At 32.8% G+C, this 22,293-nt stretch overlaps 1 protein-coding gene and 1 long non-coding RNA gene across 2 annotated transcripts; one reads left to right on the top strand and one right to left on the bottom strand.

Moving 5' to 3' along the window:
* Positions 1-827: 827 nt before the first annotated feature.
* LOC104783714 (expansin-A23-like) lies at positions 828-2,147 on the bottom strand. Its single transcript, XM_010508835.2, has 2 exons — positions 1,957-2,147; positions 828-1,552 (listed from the first exon to the last, which is right to left on the bottom strand). Exons 1-2 carry the CDS (start codon positions 2,105-2,107, stop codon positions 933-935), a joined length of 771 nt encoding a protein of 256 aa, XP_010507137.2. The 5' UTR covers positions 2,108-2,147; the 3' UTR covers positions 828-932.
* Positions 2,148-21,043: 18,896 nt separating this feature from the next.
* Positions 21,044-21,605, top strand: LOC147945602 (uncharacterized). The gene is made up of 2 exons (XR_015596342.1): positions 21,044-21,177; positions 21,365-21,605. It is a non-coding gene; the product is annotated as an uncharacterized LOC147945602 (long non-coding RNA).
* The last annotated feature ends 688 nt before the right edge of the window (positions 21,606-22,293 follow it).

Raw genomic sequence — 22,293 nt, 5'->3', positions numbered from 1 at the left:
CTATCAATAAGTCCAAGAAATTGAATTAGAAAAAGAGGGAAGTGCGTGAGGAGTGCACATTTCTAAACTCGACTGTAAAAGCTTGCCATAGCCTTCTGTTACGACCACATGCCAAGTTTTTCTATCGTGGAACATTTCTATTCCATATTATCCCCCCTTAAGAAGTTATTGTTCTTCTATTTTTATAGTTTTTGGTTCGATTTTGATTTGTGTTTTTGTTAATTTTATCTTTTTACATCATTAAAATTATTATAAATTGAAAACTCAAGATAACTACTATAATTTTTTTTTTTAAAGACACCATGTCAACTTTATGTTGGCCAAAGGTAGATATTGCTAATCCCTCAACTAACACAATAAAGTTCTTTTTTTTTTTTTTTTTTTTTTTTTTGTCAAAACCAACACAATAAAGTTACTAGATAGTCTCTTTTTAAGTTTCAACACATCAAGCGTATCAATAATTAAAATTTTTGCATAAGCTTTAAATATATAGTTTGTGACGACCGAACTTTGAATCACAAAATAAATCCTAATCACTAACAAAATTGACGAATGCGTTTTGGTGAAGAGCGGTGGGAGGTTATATTGGTAAAAGTTGGAGGAAGAGTTGGGATATATAATGGAAGGGAATAGCTGGACAATTACAAGTAACGCATTCGTCAATTACAATTACATTAAAGAACGCCAAGAAACAAAGCTTATGGGCCTATGGTCAATTACAAGTATACACAGTAGCATCCTCAAAAGAGAGTGCTTGGAAGCTACCTTCGTATTTATCCACAAATCAAATAATTTTTTGAATTATCTATTTCCAACAAAATCGAAAAGATTAAAATTTATTATGATTTATGAAATTTTAAGTAATAGTTTCCAACAACAACAAAAAAAACTCTAGAAATTAATGTTTTCTAAAATAAAAACGAAAAAAAAATCTAAAAATTGAGTTTTCCTTCGTAAGTTTGTCCGAAACCCCAATTCTCCGGTGCGACATTAAAGAACGCCAAGCTCCTACCATCACTAGTCCGAACCACAAACGAGAGCCTTTGTCCAACCAAGTTTAAACCAGTATTCCAAATTTGTCCCCAATTCCTACTCATAGCGATCCAATTACTCTTATGCCCTCTAATCTCAACATTAGTCACATCTCCTGCACCACCAACGTTATACACCAAAACCATGATAAAATAAGGATTGCCCTTGATCTCAAACCTCACACCACCACTCTTACCACACATCATTCTCCTAAACTTCACCGGAACTATCCCTCCTCTGTACTCAGCGAACGAAAGGAACATTTTCATCGATAGGTCGAAGTGGTTGTTTGGAGGGTTGCACCAATGGTACTGAAACGGTTCGGCGTAATTTGGTGGGCAGAAATTCGTGGCTGTGATCTTGATCGTACCGGCGTTAGGTTTGCAATACTGTGAGTTTACACACATGAGCTCAAAACATGCACCACAAGTCTGTCCGTTGTTGAACAACGCCGTGCTTAGCGCCGCGGTCTCTAAGCCGTAACCTTGTTTGAATAGATCGCCATAACCACACGCTCCCTCTGGTCACACCAAAATTACATACGATTAATGTATTATTAAAAAATAGATAAATGAGCATATAAATTTAAATAGGCATAACTGCGGTTGTATTTTGTATATAAAGGGCACATATATATATATATAGATTGTTTAAATATGCATATATATATATATATAGTTCGATTGGAGACTTAAACCATATAGTCGATTTAAAAAAAAACAATTGTTGAATAATATTATAACTAAACGATGAAAACAGAATGTTTTAGAACAGAAAAATTATGGTTAATTTCTAGATCTAGAAACACTTAATCTGAGCAAACTTTTTTGTATCAAAAAAAAATTACTTGTAAGACACTATTAATCAAAAATCATTAACACAAAGAAAAAAAAACAGAAAAAGGCATTATAATAAAATACTAACGCATGGTTTCTCCGCCGCTCATGTCGCCATAAAACGTAGCGTGTGCGTCGTACCACGAAGAGTCGATATTCGTAAGACCGACATGAGCCAAGACAAGGTTGGCCGCCGACACAAGAATCGCCAGTACAACAAAACTCATTGATAGATTCATGTTTTTTTTTTTTTTTTTGCTCTCTACGAGTTACTTACTTATTTTTATTGAAAAGAAGAGTGATTATTTATAAAAGAAGAGTGAACATTGCTGTGAATCTTTTTTTTGGTAGTTTACCTTTTGAAAAAATAAATGGGATTATGCAAAATCAGCAGAAAAATATGTTTCCGTCTTAAAGCCTTGAGAATTGATTGCTTAATTTTAGACCGACCCTTCATTACTAGAAATTTAGAATCAAATAATAAAGACTTGAATCTGTATATATCTTATTCCCTTAGTAAGAACGAGAGATTGAGATACGTTTCTCAAAATTGTCAATGTAGATATGAATTTGGAATTCCCGTTGAAATATTCTGGGAAATATAAAATATTAGGTTGTGATATATACTACTGTATAAAATTTACTATAACCTTTGGGCAATCAATACAATAAAACTTGTATGTTTTTCACTAGGGTATTACACTTCAGTTTTTTAATTCCATCATATGCTGACACATGGATAAAAATAGATAACCAATTAAATCCATCTATATATATACATTTTTGAAGACATTTATAAAATAAATCCTGAAATTGGCACTTATTTACAAAAATGTCATTGATATTAAATAATTAATTTAATAAACAAATTAACTTTACTTTTATTCAATTTTTTATAGAAACTGTTTTAAAAGGTAACAAACATAATTGCAAATATATACAAATTTTATTTCATTATTTTATAAGGAGGTGAATGAAAAAGTTTACCCTAGAAGTAAACTCGTGAAAATAAACCCATGTTGCATGATCCGCCTAGCATGGCGGGTTTGGACTATAGAACCAACACTAAAATTATTAGTTTATTTCATTTACTATAAATTTGTAGTCATAGTTTGAAAAATTAACTTATAAATTATTTAGTATATGAACTACAAAATATTACACATATTTCTTAATATTCCAAAAAATTAAAAAATTATATATACATAAAAATATACACTAACATACTATATAGACATACCTCAGTTTAATTATAGAAAACAAAAGTAAGTGTTTTAAAATTTTATATTCTATCTAATAACAAATATAATGTAATTAGGTTCTAAATTGTATAAAACGTAAGAAGAAGAAAAAACATTCTAAACAAAATTATAAATTAATTAGATAAAACTTAATGAATTGAGAATTTGAAAACTAAATATCTTAAAATTTATTATTTAAAATACAATAATTTATAATTTAGTCATGCGGTGTACCGCAGGCGAAAACCTAGTTATATATTAACAGGGAAGCATTTTGTTGAAAATGCTGATGTGTCGTCGACGCCAGAGTAGTTTGAAGATCTAATTGTAGTTAACCATCTCAAGATAAACATATTTACAAAAACAAACCTTTCGATTTATTAAATATGTCATTGAAATATACTCCCTCTGTCTCTAAGAGATTGATGTTTAGAAGCTTTTACACATTTTAAGAAAACAATGATTACTGAGTTTAAATATATTTTTTTTCTTTGATTAAAGACATATTATTTAATTTTAAACCAATAACAATTCAAAATTTTAAATATTTTCAATAATTACTTCTTGAAGTTTACAAAACACTAATCTTTGTGGGACAAAAAAAATATCCCAAAACATCAATCTTTATGAGACAGCGGGAGTATAAGATAATGTTTATTTCACAATTATTTACATAAATAGGCCATTAAATATATAAGGTAATGTTTCTTTCTATCTATTTTAACCTTTTTGAAGTACATTTTTGTGTCATCCTTTCTTATCTTTGTATCCAAACAAGTCTCAACTAAATTCTCTACAATCCTTACAACCAAACACAATCATTTCCTTGTTTGATAATATTAATTTCCTAAAAACTATCTACCTAATTTAAATCAATATGTTTGACTAAAATATAATTCTCCTTGCACTTTTATTTAATCTTATATTTAATTAGTTTAATTACTATTTAATACATATAGTTAATAAAATTTTAGATTTTTTTCAGCATATGATGTGATTTGAATTTTTATAAACAGATATATATTTTAAAAATTTTCTTAGGATATTTATAACCAAACAAGTATATCCACGTATAGAGCTCGAAATACATTTTTAAAGTACAATAGGGTGCCATCACGTTTTGGCTTTTTGCCAACTTTGGGTCAGATTTTTAACTAAAATTATAACCGATTCAATTATCCGGATCCTCCTTAAGATTACCGAATATTTTGGGCCAGTTTTTAATCCATAGTGTACTTATTTACATCCAATTAATGTCAATTAATGTCCATTATATCTTAGGAAATATCTAATTTACATGCTGAATTTTTAGGACTGAGTTTGACAAAAAGAATTGATAACACAAATTCTGTAATCACATCCCTATAATTTAGCAACTAATTCAAGAAGAATACATCTTAGGAAATATCTAATTTGCGTTTAATAAACGATTACATATTTGCTAAGTTCTTACTAGCTTTAAATGTACACTATTAATCCAATAATATCAATTGAGAATCAAAATAAGAATATGCCATAGCATTCATTCCTAAATCATAACTAACCAAATCATAAAATGTATATTCTCAACTTGCGAATCAAGAGTTTATACAAAACCTATCTACAACCGTTAACAGTATATATATAGATGCAATTCACCATAGATTACAAGCACCACTAAACTATTACAGTATCATATCAACAAAATAATAGACCTGTGGTGTACCACAAGGTAAAACCTAGTTAGTTTAAAAAAAAATGAAAGACTTAACCAACTATTAAAACCAGAAAATATATTTAATTATTTAATTATCGTTTTCATAACATATATACTTATTAAAAGTTAATTACATTTCACAAACAGTTATATGAATGAAATAAAATAAAAATAATAACATTGATTCAAGCAATACAATATAGTGATAATATAAAACAGACAATATCGAAACTCTATACCTCAAAATTGTTGTTTCTTTTTTCGATTTTATTCCAAGTATTTTTTTTTATCCACTTTACTCGTCGATTTCATGCTACTACGTTTGGCCGGCGCAATAGATTCTAGTGCCTAAAGCAAAAAAAAATTTGAACCTATTAAAAACAAAATTTAATAAATCCCGAAAATAACTTAGCCAAGGATCGAGCTGGAAACATCTAGGTGTGCTAAACCAGGGTTGACCACTACACTACAGCACACTTTTGGATAATGATGCCCTTGACATTTATATATTTTTTTGATGCTTAAAGCACCAGCTTCATGAGCTTTAGCCACGGGCCGGGCATGAATACAACAAACCTCTCAACAAAGAAAGACGTTTTAACCCAAATTAAAAAACAGCAATATATGTGAATGGTTGGTAGAGCTGCCTCATCCCATTTTGGAGTCACATCACTCAGTTGACGTCATCATTTCTACGAAGAGATCACTCAGTTGACATCATCATTTCTATGATGATATCACTCAATTTTTTATTTGCTTATAAATAATACATATCTAATTCACTTCTCACATCAAAACATCTTTCAATTTCCGCATTCAAAACATCTCTCACTTCCCACATTAAGTTATGACTACCAAATAACCAACTAAGGATCTTGGAAGTGACAAAAAAATAACGAAGGAAAAGAAGGTCGGAAAAACAAAAGATAACTATGTCCCTCACACACACACACACACATTTTGATCATGTTTTCATGTCTCTGGGGATTTGTCGGTGGAAGAGAGAGGTCTTAGACTATTGGGAGGAACGTTTGGCAGGAAGGTCTGAGAGGTAGAAAAAGAAGTTCAAGAACGAGGCTAAGTCAGGCATGGGGACAGGTGTCAGTAAGAAGTAACAGAGATGACTAGTACAATAATATTATTTACTTTACAAAAATATTAATTACTTAACAATAAGATTCTTATTTTTATTAATCTGCAACTTAAACCAGAAATTACAAATCTATTTATTAACATTAAAAATTTATTTCTCAGCACTGAAATCAGTTTTAATATATTTAAAACCTAATATGAAATAAAACTTATATGAAATAGCTTTTAGAAAAACATGAAAAATGTTTAACAATAAAAAAGAATTACCTCAAATGAGAGAGAGAGAGAGAGAGAGAGAGAGAGAGAGAGAGAGAGAGAGAGAGAGAGAGAGAGAGAGTGGGAGAGAGAGATTACCAGATGGCTGTGAAAGCCAGGAAGAAGAGGCTGGAAGAAATGTTGATTCGCCATTATCAAAGCTTCTAAATCTCTCTCAGACTTCACCCTACAAATTTCAAAGGGGGAAAGAGTGTACTAATACCACAAAATTATTTTACCAAAAAAAAAAAAACCACTAAATTATAAACATCACAATTGACATGACAAGACATTTTTTTTTTTTTCAAGTAGAGACTGTTTTGGTTTTCCCACTAGTGAAAAGTAAAAACTCCTTGGAACCTGAGAGAGAGTGAGAGAGAGAGAAGGGTTGAGATCTTACCACCATCCTCTTCGCCATCGCCGCCGCACAACATCCCGAAATCTAGGGTTTCGTATGAAGAAGAGGAATTTTTTTTCTTTAAGACTTTTTGGGCTAGATTGATAATGAACTTTATTTTAAGTATTTATAGACCGTTTCTAAAGGCCTTCTTAGCACATGCTCGCTTTTTATAACCTAATCCAGGAGTATATTTGATATTTTATAAGTTGATGATTAATTTGGTATTAATTTATGAGTCTCTATATTAGCTTTTTAATCCACGAGACAATATTTAATTCTTAAACATATATTGGTATTAAATACTTACAATTTATCATTTAATATTTTACTATATGATTAGACATTGTTGGTGTTTTTAGATTTAAATCGTAAAACATATGTAATTCTTTCCTCAAATCTGATGGCGGATTGCCTTGCACGATCGTCTAGATCTTTAATTTTGTAAATACACGATCGTCTAGATCTTTAATTTTGTAAAAAAAAAATGTTCAGCTAGTAGCTCAATACATGGCCACATATCCCAACTTCAAATTTGTTTTTTTGATAAAAGCCTAAGTAGACATATATATAGTACAGTTTTATATTAAAAAATCCATTAAATAAAATATATATTTTCTGCAATCTAAAATCCGCAGGTCAATACCTTTTTTTAAAAACAGTCCCACATATTATCCACTGAACAATCCGTATTTTTTTAAATAAGCAAATTACCTTTTTTGTGATTGAAACCACTTGTGCGGTTTTAACTATTTTGTTTTTTTAATAATGCAAATATAGAGCTTTTATTCACTATCCCTATAAATTAAAGCTCCAAATGGTACCAACGTATTTGGTTGTGCGGGGAAAATGATTTAGTAGTATGGTATGGTTCAAGTGCGGTTCATGGGAAACAAATATATTTGCGGAACAAATGCGGTTAATACAAAATAAGCGGTAAAGAATAATATTTGTTTGGTAAAAAAATAAGTGTGGTTCACAATAAAATCACATATATACATTGTATATATATGTATCTAATCTATTATTATAACAATAATTGTATTAGTAAAGAATATAATTAATTTAATTGTAAATAATGATCTGCTCTGTGTTAATAAAAACAATTTTCAAACATTAAATATCCAAATTTATTTAAACTAAAAGTTTAATTTCTTATACATACATTTTTTTTCACAACTAAAAATATTATTTGTAATTTATTAATTTTTTATCTCTTTATAATATATGTGAATTAATTATTATTTATTTTTATTTATAATTTATAAGAGAGAGAAGAGAAAATAATTATTTTTGTTTTTGTTTTTGCTTATGAATTATATAAATATAAATAATGATTTCTTAGATAGAAGATAAAATAATAATTTATAAAAAAACACTGTAGTACTTTTTACTTCTTTCTAGTTGAAAACCATTGGTTAAAAGCCTATGGGTGATAACAAAAGCGATTCATGTTATAAACAGCTCATAAAACCGTAAATTATTATTTCTTCTTTTCTCTTTCTAAAACCACAAATTGTTAAAAAAAATTCTTGATTGGTAATAAAAGGCGTTTATATGTTTCTCTCCTCCTAATTATGTTTTTTACATGACATGATTCATGCATGAATCAATGGATGATGCCATAAACAATTTTGGGAGGGATGCCACACATGATCTGATGAATGAATAAAATTATTAAAATATATGTTTGTTTTTGTTTATTCTCTTTATTAAATGATATCAAAACAGTTCATGAAGATGAGCTGGAAAAAACAAGAATAAAATAAATAAAGTTTAGGAAATATGCTTTTAAAAAAGTGACACACATTCGCACGTGACGTTTATTATTTTGGAACAGTTATTTGGTTATTGAATTACAAATAACTTTTCTGATTAAGTTTTCGTTATTTTTTGTTTTTGGGTCAAATATTTTCCGCTTTATAGTTCACAATCATTTTTCCGTTTCACAATCATTTTTGGGACCATTATGTGTACTAAACTATAGTGATCCTAATCATGTCTGTGTGAACCTGTAAATTGTCGATATATAATTACACAACTAAATCCATATATTCAAGGGATTTTGGCAGCACTAACGAAAAACAATTATTCACTCCATAACAAAACTAACTGTAACACCCCACTCTAATATAATAAATTAAGTTGTTTTGATATTGTATTAGTATATATCCAACCCATCTTCATTTCCATTTTCATATAAAGTTTGGAGTCAATTTTGTTCCAACTTCCAACTCATCTCCATTTTTATCTCCAAAGTAGATATCTTTCTTTTATTATCTATATTTGGAGAACTCTATTTCCATTTTACACTACAATTTGGAGATCTTTATTTTTTTACTCTAAAATGGAATAAAATTGGAGTAAAACCCAATTTCAAAATAGAGTTCCTCCAATTTGAAGAAAAAAATGGACATATTACAAGCCCAATAAGATTCATTAGACATCATTATCGGTTATTATTGTCTTAAAGTTTCTAAACACTTTAAAATATATATATATATATATATATATATATATATATATATTATTTTTATTACTACTTTATTATTTAATTAATTGTCCAAAACCAATAATTATAGAACAACTATAGATCATTTTTCTCATATGTGTCTCAAATGTCACCCAAGAAACACTATTAATCTCATCTCTCTTTCTTTTTATATTTTTTCATTATAATTTTATTTAACACCCCTTGCAAGACTGATATCTCTCTAAATTACATTTTCTTAGGCATCTTCTAAGTAATGATTTGCATTGTTTAGAGTCTGTCCTTAGCATTTTTAGGTAATTAACCCTACATATTTGCATTTAGGTTGTTCAGGGTGTTGCGTTGCTGCATTGTTGCATTTTGGATAAAAACATGTGCTTTGGAGCTTAAAAAGCAATAATGAGGATGGAAAAATTCAGCTATTGCCAAGAAGGAATGAAGGAGGAAAGGAGCACAAGAGGAGTAACCCAAGCCCTCACTCGAAGGTGTGATCGTGCAGAAGAACAGCCCGAGGCTTTAACCCGAACTAGTGAAACCGAGCACAAGGGGAACCACCCGAAGTTCAACTCAAAGAGCTGCTCGACCCTTGAAATGACCCGACCCTTTTTTTTAATAATAATAATTAACTAGTGATCCCATACCCACTAGCAACCCAACCACAATCAAGCCAAACAGAGGAAATAACCAAAAGATAACAATAATCAATAACTAATAACCAATAATTTATAAATCAATAATAGTGATAATTCAACAAAGTCATAAAACATTAAACTAGCAACCTATCAATGTTTTAATGACTCTACTCTAGCAACCTAGCAGAAGCCAGACAACCCATCAACGAGCCACTAGAACATCCTCCTCTTTATTGTCTCGATTCCACGTTCACACTTTGCCTATACCTGCATCACAACACATATGAGATGCATGAGTATTTTATAAAAAATCAGAGAGGCAATCCTCCCATCTACTAGGTTATACACACAAGCGATTGAATCAATAATAGTGATAATTTATAAATCAATAATAGTGATAATTCAACAAAGTCATAAAACATTAAACTAGCAACCTATCAATGTTTTAATGACTCTACTCTAGCAACCTAGCAGAAGCCAGACAACCCATCAACGAGCCACTAGAACATCCTCCTCTTTATTGTCTCGATTCCACGTTCACACTTTGCCTATACCTGCATCACAACACATATGAGATGCGTGAGTATTTTATAAAAAATCAGAGAGGCAATCCTCCCATCTACTAGGTTATACACACAAGCGATTGAGATAACTCTAACCATCAAACAAAAATCAACAGACAAACAACAAACCAGGACAACTGCATCGACCGACACCATCATTGGATCGACTGACACCATCACTGCATCGACCGACACCATCACTGGATCGACTGACACCATCACTGCATCGACCGACACCATCACTGGATCCACTGACACCAATTGGGGTTGCATTGACTGATGCAACGTTCATCTTCATCGACCGACACCATCACTGCATAGACCGATGCATGCTCGACATTTCAAGAAATCACTAATTGCATCGACCAACACCAACCCATGCATCGACCGACACAAGCTTGCATCGACCGATGCAAGGTTCACTTGCATCGACCGACACCATCACTGCATCGACCGATGCATGCTCGACATTTAACAAAATCCCTAATTGCATCGATCGACGCCTCCACATAGCATCGACCGATGCTCCTAGGTAAAATCGCACCGTCCTCGCATTGCATCGACCAACGCACATAGTGCATCGACCGACACACATTCCAAGCATCGTTCTTCCCCAAAGCTTCTCGCCGGATCTCCGTCCCTAAACCGCCAAAAAACAATCCAAAGCCACAAAGAAGTTTCTTAAAGCCTCAAGTGACCCATAAACGTTCTAACAAGCCAAGGAATCAACAATATAACAGATAAACAAGCAAAATCAGAGGATATCTCAAGCTTAGATAAGCCCTCGTCATGCACTCACCTTTGCCAAAGAAGATTCTGACTCTAAAACAACAGATCTACAACCACAAATCACCAAGAACTCTCAAGAACACATAAGAACTTCTTCCTCTCTTCTCTCTTTCGCAAACTCAGCCAAACCAACGATTTTCTCCTTTTATACTCGATTTCCATGGTTTCCCTAACCCCAAAACGCAACGTTTAACTTAATCCGCTTGTGACCAAACCGGCCTTGCATCAACTGATGAAATACCTGCATCGATCGATGCACATCCTAAACTGGGATTTCGGTTTGTGGATGTTACGATTCTCCCCCACCAAAATAGATTTGTCCTTGAATCTCAAACAACCATCAGCCAAGGACTCCCGTGCAACTGTCTCCACAGCCCAAACTTCTACGACTGATCTACGAAGGTCACCTCTAGGAAATAAAATCACATTCCAGGCATTATTTGCTCTCGACTTTTAGACTTACCTTTACTCATTGGTCTCGACCTTAAGTTAGAGTTCTAGGATTATCAGTCTACCTACCTTAGAGCGTCGATTCCTTGGGAGAATCACATCAGTCTTTAAAAGAAGTCTGACCATATCGGTGCTTATGTATTCCGGTGCCATCAGGATCACTGTAGCGAGCATTGCGGCTATTGATACTCTTTGCTTCTGATTTTGGTTCACACCGAAACTTGACCAAGCCATCCCATACGGTAGTATCAAGACACTTGATCACTCATCCGGGTCTTCAACTTTGCTTCAAACTCAGATCTAACTCTTTCGTTGATGGAAGGGTCCCAGTTATATGTTTGCTTGCAAAAACATAACATGAATCATAATCAAATAAAGTGAGTAAAGCACAAAATATGTAATTTAATTCATCAAGAAACATTTTACTTACCCCAAAAGTTTCAAACCACCGGTTTACAACCGGACCTGGTGTTTGGGTCCAACTGGCATGAGCATCTTTGAATTCTCTTTCAAAAATGGCCTGGACAATAGCAGCAACCGAAGAATTCTGGTCAAACCTACAAACCACAAGATAAATGGAATGAGGATCAATGAAAATACAAAACATAAAGATAAACATACATAAGATTCTCACCAAAGAGTACCCTGAGGTCGCTTAGGATCCTGTTTTGGTAAGCTAGCACGCCCAGGACTTGCAAGTAACTCTTCCAAAGTGAAAAAAGTTTGAGAGACAGACATACTGTTGACACGCGAATTTAATTGATTGTTGAGGAGGAAGATCATTTTGCACACCCGGAGAGGTTGCATTATGGTTATCTTGTGTTGCCGGTGAGGTTCCTTGAGAAGAAGCGGGAGAAGGTACCCTTTGAGCAGAGCCAATAGAACGTATCCCTCGAGCAGGGATGGGAGGAGATAACCCTTGAGATGATATGAACCTGGTGTAAACATTTTGGTTTACAGGCCCGTTTTGGTCACGAGAAGACATCTGAAGGGAGAGTGTAAAATTAAAAATAATTAGGATCAAAAAAAAAAAAAAAAAAAACCTAAACCCTAAAACCTAAATTCATTAAAATTAAAAACGAAATGAAATCCTATGAAATCCAAATCAGAGTAAATGAAACCCTAAAACCAAAATTCAGTAAAATTAAACTCGAAACCCTATAATTGAAACCCAAAAATCAAAATTAAACACGAAATCGAAACCCTAAACTCAAAATCGAAACCCTAAAATAGTAACCCTAAAATCGAAACCCTAAAATCGAAACCCTAAGATCGAAACCCTAAACTCAAAATTGAATATAAAATTAGAACCCTAAACTCGAAATTAGAATCCTAAACTAAAAATTGAACTCCAAATCATAACCGTAAAATTAAAAATAAAACCCTAAACTAACAAGATTTTCTATCTACAAAATAGCCGGAAAAGAGATAAGAGATCGAGGTGAAGATTAATCAGAGATAGAAGGGGAGAGGAGGAGACTCACCGTACATGAGAGAAGAGGGGGAGATTAACCAGCAAAGAGAGAAGAGATCGAGGTGGAGATTAACAGGACAAGAGATTCACCGGACCAGAGAGAAGAGGAAGAGTTAGGGTTCGAGTAAGAGATTCACCGGACCTGAGAGAAGAGGAGGAGTTAGGAAACTAGGGTTTTTTTTTGCGGCTGTGGATGTATCGTGGTTTGAGCCTTGCAAAATCTCTCGCAAATATTGCTAGGGATTTGCTAGGATCTCTTGCAAAAGCCTAGCAAAATTAAATAAATATATATACAATTTGTGTTTCCAGATATTTAACCCCCCCAATGTTTAAAATTGTAGCAAATACGTCCATAAACTAAAATTCAAAATTTTTCAATTTTTCAAAAGATTTGCGAGAAACCGTAGCAAATCCCTTGCAAAGTCTTTAGGGTTTAGATTTTGAAGTTGTCATTTGTGTCAATATTTGCGAGGAAATTGAGACACATTTGCTATTCGTCTAACAAATGAGTCGCAAATTTGTCGCAAACCTTGATTATCTATTTTGTAAAAACCAACAAAATAATTAAAAAAATTAGTCAAATATACTGTCAAGTATATTATAAGGTCCTGTGATCTCATCATACTCTTTTTTACCATCAAACTTTCCAAAATTGTCCAATTTTGCATCTTCCTCTAATCATTAACTATCTTCTACTATATCTTCTATATATGTTGATTACATTGAGACAATATATATATATATATCCAATAGTTTTGTTTTGCACTGTCCTATCTTTCATTATAAGTCTTAGATTCATCTTTTCAATCATTAATAGTAATGTAATTAGTCTTTAGGGTTTAGGGTTGTAACACCCGCAAACTAAAAATGTGCTTTTTGGGGGAGGGTGTCGATCGACACCATGGTGGTGTCGGTCGACACCACTTATTTCTGGTTCGGCCAGATTGATTTAATTGTCGATTTTGGTCGGTTTGGTTTAGAGAAAACCATAGAACCGATATATTAAAGTGAGAAAACGACCTAGGTCGTGTTTTTGTGGGTTGTCGCCGCTTGAAACAGAGAGAAAAGGAGAGAAACAGATTCTTATGGTTTTGGAGAGAGTTTGTGAGATTTGAAGGCGTTTTTGGAGAGATCTTGTTGTGGGAGTGAGTATTCAAGGCTAGGAACGTGTTAGATGGTTGTTAGGAGTGTAGGATTCGTTGCTGTTGGTCTAAATTTTATGCAAAGAGGTGAGTGCATGATCATGGCTAAACTAAGCCTTTGATTCCTTGTTTTTGCTTGCTTGTTGTTGTTTTGTGTGTTTTCTTGCTGGGATTGGTTGCTACAGGTTCCAATGGACGTATATGGCTTGGGTTTTGAGTATTGGGCGATTTTGAGGAGGTTGGAAGCGAGATTCGACTCTTGGCTTTGAGCGGATCGTGGTTGCAGAGGGAGTGTCGATCGACACCAAGTGGTGTCGGTCGACACTAGCAAATCAGGCATCGATCGACATTGTGGGGTAGTACCTTCCCTGCGAATTTTGTCTTCACAAAAGCCTCGCAATATTGCTATGCACCTAGATTTGCAAGGGATATTACCTTCCCTGCGAATTTGTCGTGAATCCCTCGCAATTGTGCAGGAGATTTGCGACGAACGCCTTCCTCGCAAATTTGCGAGGGATATGCTACTAATTTTTTTGGTCTCGTACTACCCTCGCAAATCCAACGCAAATTTGCGAGAGCTGGTTTCCGTCGCAAGTTGTCCTTGCAAAACGCGTGTTTTCTTGTAGTGGGTGCCTTCCCATCCTGTAACTGAACATTGCACTTTGGAGAAGCCTACAGATTCACAGCCACAAACTGAACTGAGAGACTTGGTTGCGTTTACTCATGAAACAACTCATGCTCCCGCCGTGGAACCTGAGACCTGTCCTGATTTCACCTTAGTAGACAAACCAGAAAAGCTTCAGCTCCAAGGAGATCACTGCAAGATTCTACAGCCATTTCACGTGTCATATACTTGAGCATACTTATGTGGAGAGATAGTGAAAAAAAGGGGACTCATATGTTCATATACTTCAGCCCATAAAATTATAACAATATTCTTGGTTGAAATTAGACTAACCTTGCCCATTCTTTTCTTTTTCTGCTTCAAACATGTCAATAGCCTATGAACTGTTTCATTATCGATACCAAAATTTGCAAAATTGTTGGCCAAAAGCCTGCAATATATTACTCTAAAAATCAAAAGCTGCAAATTAGTTCGCCAAAAACCTGCAAATTATAAATCAGAAAATTAATAACTGCAATTCTCAAATAAAAATCTGAAAATTCATTCATGAAAACCTTCTATATATAACTTAATAAAACCAACTCCTGCAATTTCTAAAAGTAATTAGCTTGTAGACTTGTCTGTTGGGTTTATTATAGTTCTTCGTCACGAACTCCAAGCAATATCAAGCAATATCAGATCATCAACCAACTAAACCGTCAAGAAGCAGAAATAACACCATAGACCATCTAAGTTAAACATCTAATTAGTCGTTCTACAAAGACAGAAAAGGAACACGGCCACTGGAAAACCAAGTAATTGCTATTGCTGGACCAGTTTCTGATTCTGAAGCTGTCGAACGGCGACATCAACCTAAAAACAAACAAAAAATATCAAAATTAAACAACATGCACCAGAGAAACGCATTCTTACTGTCTTACATAATCCTTATCTACATAATTCTGAGACTTCAACTATACACAAAACATTTGCACAACAACTTATATATCTCTAGAAGATAGCTTCTTTTCCTTGAAATCCAAATCTAATTTCTTCCCATTAGCTTCAGAGACATCTTCTTCTTCTTTTTTCTCTTTTCTTTGTAGGCGGCAATCGAGAGGGGAGATAAAGGAATAATAAATAATAGAACAATTCTTGGGTTCACTCCTAAGCTGAACCCTTTTGTTCACTTCTCCTTATTTTCACCAATAAAAATCTCACATGTCATAATACATTTAATAACCTATTTATTCTCTTCTTTATAAAATAAGGAAACAAAATCTGTATATATTATTATAAAATTAAAAACTCAAACCGCTCTTTCATAAACCCTAACCGACATATAATTTCATTCCAATTGTAAAACCTAAACCTTAACCACTGTATTTGTAAACCCAAAACGACATATAATTTCGTTTTAATTATAAAATCTAAACCCTAACTATTCATTTGTAAACTCAAACCGACATATTATTTCGTTTTAATTATAAAATCTATACCGTAACCACTTCATTTGTAAACCCAAACCGACATATACTAATCATCTTATTTATAAACCCAAACCGACACATAATTTTGTTCTAATTGTAAAATCTTAACCAAGCCAATATTTAACTGTAACACCCGCGAACCGAAATTCCGGTTTGGGGATTGCATCGGTCGATGCAGAAGGTGCATCGGTCGATGCAGATTCAGTGTTGCATTTTGAGAAAAGGGAAAAGGAAAACCCTTAAGTCGTCTCTTTTGTCTCATTAGTCGATTTTGGCCGTTTTTGAGAGAAACAAAAGAGAGAAAAAGTGTTCTTGGTGATTTTTGTGGATTTGTGACGTTTCCTAGTGAGATCTGAGGCTTAGGACGTTGTAGGAGTTTGTGAGGAGTGTTCTATTGCTTGTTTGAGGTTCAGATTCTTCTATTGCAAAGGTAAGTGCATGACCATGGCTTATCTAAGCTGGTGATTTCTCTGATCTGCTTGTTATGTGTTGTTAGACTTGTTAGATTGTTATTTGGGACGTTGGGAAGCTTTCTTGTGGCTTGGGATCGAGTTTTGTGGTTGTAGGAACGAAGATCCGGCGAGAAGCTTCGGGGGAAAATGATGCTTGACATTGCATCGGTCGATGCACACTATGCGTCGGTCGATGCAAATACGAGGACGGCGCGTAAACTCTAGGGTTTTCGTGCTATGTCGAGCATGCGTTGGTCGATGCAAGTTAACCTTGCATCGGTCGATGCAAGTTAACCTTGCATCGGTCGATGCAAGTTAACCTTGCATCGGTCGATGCAAGTTAACCTTGCATCAACCGATGCAGATCTTGCGTCGGTTGACGCAACCTCAAACTGGTGTCGGTCGATGCATGTTGGTGTCGGTCGATGCTGATTCCTGGTTTGTTATTGTTGATTGTTGATTGTTTATTTATGGTTAGAGATGTCTCTATTGCTTGTGTGTATAGCCCAGTAGATGGGAAGATTGCCTTATTGAGTGTTTATTAAATACTCATGCATTGCAATATGTGTTTGTGGTGCAGGTAAAGGCAAAGTGTGATCATGGAATCAAGGCAATGAAGAGGAGGATGTTCTAGTGGTTCGCTTGGTTGTCTGGCTTCTGTAAGGTTGCTAGAGTTGAGTCCTAGAATGTTGTTCAGGATTGCTGGTTCTCTGGTTTATGTTGATTGGATCATTAATTTATGATTTGGAATTAATGTTGGATATTGAATTATGATTGGTTATTTATGGGATATTGCGATTGGTTATTTCCGCTGTGGATTGTAATTGTGACTAGGTGGATAGTGGGTATGGGACCACTAGTTGTAGTTTATTATTATTATTATATTATATTTATTATTTATTATTTTAAAAAACGGGTCTGGTCAATATTTAACTTTTCTTAATTAAAAGTATACAAAATTTGTTTCCTTAATTTATTTTACCTTTTAATTTAATTTTGATTTATTTATTAAATGAAATAATAGATTGAAAGATTTTGATTGGTTGAAAATGAGAAAGTGAACAACAAGGTTCATCCTATGAGTGAACCTAAGTATTTTTCTAAATAATATTAGGTCAAATTTAAATTCTCACTTAGAAGAAGAAAAGGAACAGGATCCACGTGCTTTTAAAAAGGGTATGGTAAAACGGGTCGGGTAATCGATTTTGTTTTTTTCTGACGATTTTATCCTTTTCAATTACAAGAAACTACTCCTTCTTGCACAATTGAATGGCAATTTGAGTACATATAATGAGGATTTTGGATATTTAGCCAAACGTACTCTTCTTTTAATTATAAGAAGATAAGTCGTATACGAAACTTATAGATTATTATCTTACAAGCCATTATGTTGTTCTATCACATTCTCCAAACACATTAGGCTAGAAATTTATCTAATTACAAGTACCAACATTTTGTGTTCATGTTCATTTGATATTTCTACGTTTGAGCATTTCACTAAGTTTCATATAACTCAATACGTGTTAGCCCTATAGTTTTGTTAAGTTGAAAAATCTTTACAGAGTTGCATAAATGAATTTTACTGTTTGAAACCAAACCTCAACGAGAACTAAAAATATGGTTTTCTTTTTATCGCAGGAGTTGCGCGGTTGGTTATTTTTGAATGTGTCTTATGATTCATTTAGTCCGTTTTAAAATTTCATTGTAAGTAATTCTACAAAATATGGTTAGATTAGGTAGAATCTTAGATTTAATTTATGTTTAAATGATGCTCAACATATTAGCACGCTAAATTGAAACCTTTTGTTAATAGATAGTTTGTTATAGAGAGAAATTGGCTTATGTGATATATTTTAGAAAATACCTATAGAAAAAAAAATTTGAAAAACTTGCGTTGTAAATTATAAATGAATAATTTATGTCAAATTCTTGGGGGAAGGGGATGTACCTAGTCTATGTAATTATGGATTGAGAGGAATGCTTTAAGCCGTAAAGAGATCTAGAGAAGTGATAAAGAATCATATGCAGTGGTCACAAGGGCATAAGGTGAGTTTAACTTATAAAAGAAATGTGGTTTGTTATATGAATAAAATAAAATAAAAATAATAACGTTGATTAAGCAATACAATATAGTGATAATATAAAATAGACAATATTGAAACTCTATACCTCAAAATTGTTGTTTCTTTTTTCGATTTTATTCCAAGTATTTTTTTTATCCACTTTACTCGTCAAGTTTATGCTACTACGTTTTACGGACACAATAGATTCTAGTGCCTAATGCAAAAAAAAAATTTGAACCTATTAACAATAAAAATAAAAAAAATCCCAAAAATAACTTAGTCAATGATCAAACTGGAAACATCTAGATGTGCTAAACGAGGTTTGACCACTACACTATAACACACTTTTGGAAAACAATGCCCTTAACATTTATATATCTTTTTGATGCTTAAAGCACCAGCTTCATGAGCTTTAGCCATGGGCCGGACCTGCTATGTACTACTGCATTTCCTTTTCTTTAACAAAAAATAAATAAATTATATTTTATTAAGTTTTCAGCAAAATTACGTTTTAAAAACATGAAAACGCAAAAAAAAAAAAAAAAAAAAAAAAAAAAAAAAAAAAAAAAAAACATTTAGGTTCACGATTTTTTAAAACAAAGTGTCCGAAGACATTCATCAAATCAGATACGTGACTTTAGTTAAGGGAAAAAATGTTCCTGCTTCACTTTGTTAGTAATGCTGAATTGTCACCTATTCTTCTCCTGTCATTTTTCTTCTGCAATTTGGACGAGCTTTGTCTCTCATCCTGGATTACCCAGCTACACAATCCACCTCAGCGTCAAGCCATTGTTGTCTTTAAATTGCTCCTCAGCCTCCTCTCTAAACTGCGACCTACCACATTTGGAAGGAACGAAACGCTACGATTTCCACTGGCCACATTTTATATGGCCTTGAGCGAAAGCCTTACCACGGGCCACGGCCATGAAATGAATTAAAGTGATACTAGTCGATCAATCCTTTAAAAATAAAATCTATGGCATTTGAGCAAAAAGGCCTCTCTTTACAACAACTTTTGAATGTCTCTACCAATCATCTTCTATGTTTTGTTTACTAATCAAATGAGGCTATTTGAACAAACTTATGGGTTTGTGATAACGAACTCTCATCGTCATCGTCTCTATACTTTCAGGATTTGACTTTTGAGTTTTGCTTCTTTGTTTCAATCCTAAAATAAATGATACCTCATCATTTGTTGTGACATCTCATAGCTATTAGTTTTGGTTCTTACTCAACTATTTTCAATTACCGTGAAAAACACTCAACAGAAAACAATAATTAAAGAAAGATTCCCTAATTCGTAAGCAATCTCATATGTCATATCCTTGCTTTTCAAGTTTTTGCTACAAGACGAACTCATGCTTTGTGTGCTTCATTTTTCTGCTTGAAATCCTGAAAACATTTTTCTTTTCCTACCTTTACACACAAAAAGAAAAAAAAAACAAAAACATGCTTCCATAAAAATGAAGCATTTCAAGAATTCAACTAGAGATCAGGACATATTCAAATATCTTAGGATTTTGCGGTATCTGGATACCGATCAATAACTTATGAATTTATAGATTTTATTTCTCACACTAAAAATTTGGACATCTTGATCCATATTAGGATCTTTTTAAAAAAGAAATTTAATTGAACGTCAATACAATATATTTTATTTTAAAACAAATTTTGATAATATTTTTAAAAACAAATTTGGATATATATCTATAAATTTGGATATGTCTACAATGGTTTGATATCAATTGTGTTGGAATCCAATATCATTCTTAGATCTTCCTTTGTTCTCTTATAACCAGGGAATACTTGTTAATTTTTTTTTGTTAATAGTTGGATATATATCTATAAATTTGGATATGTCTACAATGGTTTTGTTCGATTTCATTTGAGAAGCATTGTGTAGCCTCCATTGTCTGCCAATATGGCTGCAATGGATGCTATTGGAAGTGTTGCCAATATGGCTGCAAAGGTTGCTACTGAAACCTCTGGACATGTAACAATATGGCTTTCTCGTAGAGATCAGTGTTTTCTAGTTTAATTTGAGTTCTAATTTCTTCTATTCAATATTACATGGTGGAGCTGCTCTATTATACGGAACCTGTTTTGTTTGTGTTCATTTCTCCCTTCACTAGTTGATTGCTTTTTCGATTGTATTACACTAAACTAAAGCTAGAGCCTTATGAGATGCTTAGGTCAGAATGCTGAAAGTTCTTTGACAGTCCAATTTTGGCTATCAGATTTTCATATTAATTCATTATTATCAGAGGTCTAAATATAAGTTTGCATCTTCCATGTAGAGACTAACAGAGTTGAGCACTTGAGCTTTGTTTGGCTCATGTTTCAAGTTATAACTGTTTGTTACTTTTAGTTGGTTGTTCCAGCGGTGAAGTCACCTTGTGGGAAGTTGGATCTAGGGAGAAGGTTGTCACAGAGCCTTTCAAGATATGGAATATTGGAGCTTGTTCTGTGAACTTCCAGGTTGGTCTTTCACCTTTTCTCAAAACTGGGATTGAGAATCTCATCGCGTTTCTTTTCATATATTATCAATTGGATCGTATACTTATGATGTAACTAGAATGTGGACAACGTAAGAAGCTTTGTTTCTGATACATGCTTCAGTGAATGTTCTGTCAATGATGACATCTTCACCTTGTCAATTTGCCAGGGTTCTATTGTCAAGGACCCATCAATATCTGTTAGTCGTGTATCATGGGTCTGAATTACGACAACACCTAGAGGCATGCCTATGCCCTTTTCTATAGGTTAACATTTTTATGGACTCTGCAAAAAGTGAATAAATAGTTTGTTTCTGCCTATAGATGGAATCTGCAAAAAGTGAATATATCTTCTCATATAATTTTGTAAACATATATCTCAAATGCAATAATTTCATATTTTTGTTTAAAGTTTTTATTTTCAAAAAAAAAATTCAAATTAAGAGACTCAAAATTAAAACCCACCATTGGAGAGGAAAAATTTAATTAAGATTACTTAAGTTCTTATTCTACTAAAAATACATAATATATTAATTAAAAATTTTAACAGGCCCAAAAATATAACCCTCCATTGGGGTTGCCCTAAGCATTCATCCACCTAAGCAACATTCTATTTATCACTTTAAAATAAACTTAAAATATTCATATATTGCATATTCATGTTATTTATAATTAATAGAAATTTTAAATAAATAAAATAAATTAATTATGTAAAATAAATGAAATGTTAAAATAAGAAAAAAATATTATAATTTGTTATTACTGGTAATAATATAATTCGAATTTTCTTTTAACTGATCATAGTTTGAAATTTTAAATGTTTTAATGAGTTTTAGAATGAAAGTAAATTTTAAATTTATGTAAAACAAAATTTATGTAATTGTATTTATAAAATTTTAAATGGGAAAAATTAAATAGAAAGGGAAATATTAGTTTATAACATGATCAAAAAGAAAAAAAAAATTGATATTTCATAAATTGAATCAAATGCTTTTTATAAAAATTTGTGTATTGAAAGATAGTAATTAAAATCGCCGCCAGTCTAGGTTACATCCCTCTCAGCACCGGAGTCGGGTTTTCTCTCTTTATTTAGCTTTGT

This window comes from Camelina sativa, chromosome 4, assembly GCF_030686135.1.
Source record: "Camelina sativa cultivar CO46 ecotype springtype chromosome 4, ASM3068613v1".
In the NCBI taxonomy this organism is placed as follows: Eukaryota; Viridiplantae; Streptophyta; class Magnoliopsida; order Brassicales; family Brassicaceae; genus Camelina; species Camelina sativa.
This window is presented reverse-complemented; position numbering and strand designations above follow the sequence as displayed.

What these genes read in the sequence shown, in the direction of transcription:
- LOC104783714 (XM_010508835.2), bottom strand. Translation starts at nt 2,107, where the DNA reads ATGAATCTATCAATGAGTTTTGTTGTACTGGCGATTCTTGTGTCGGCG. An exon ending in GAGCGGCGGAGAAACCATGC is followed by an intron (nt 1,553 to 1,956) that starts GTTAGTATTTTA and finishes TGGTGTGACCAG; the next exon opens with AGGGAGCGTGTGGTTATGGC.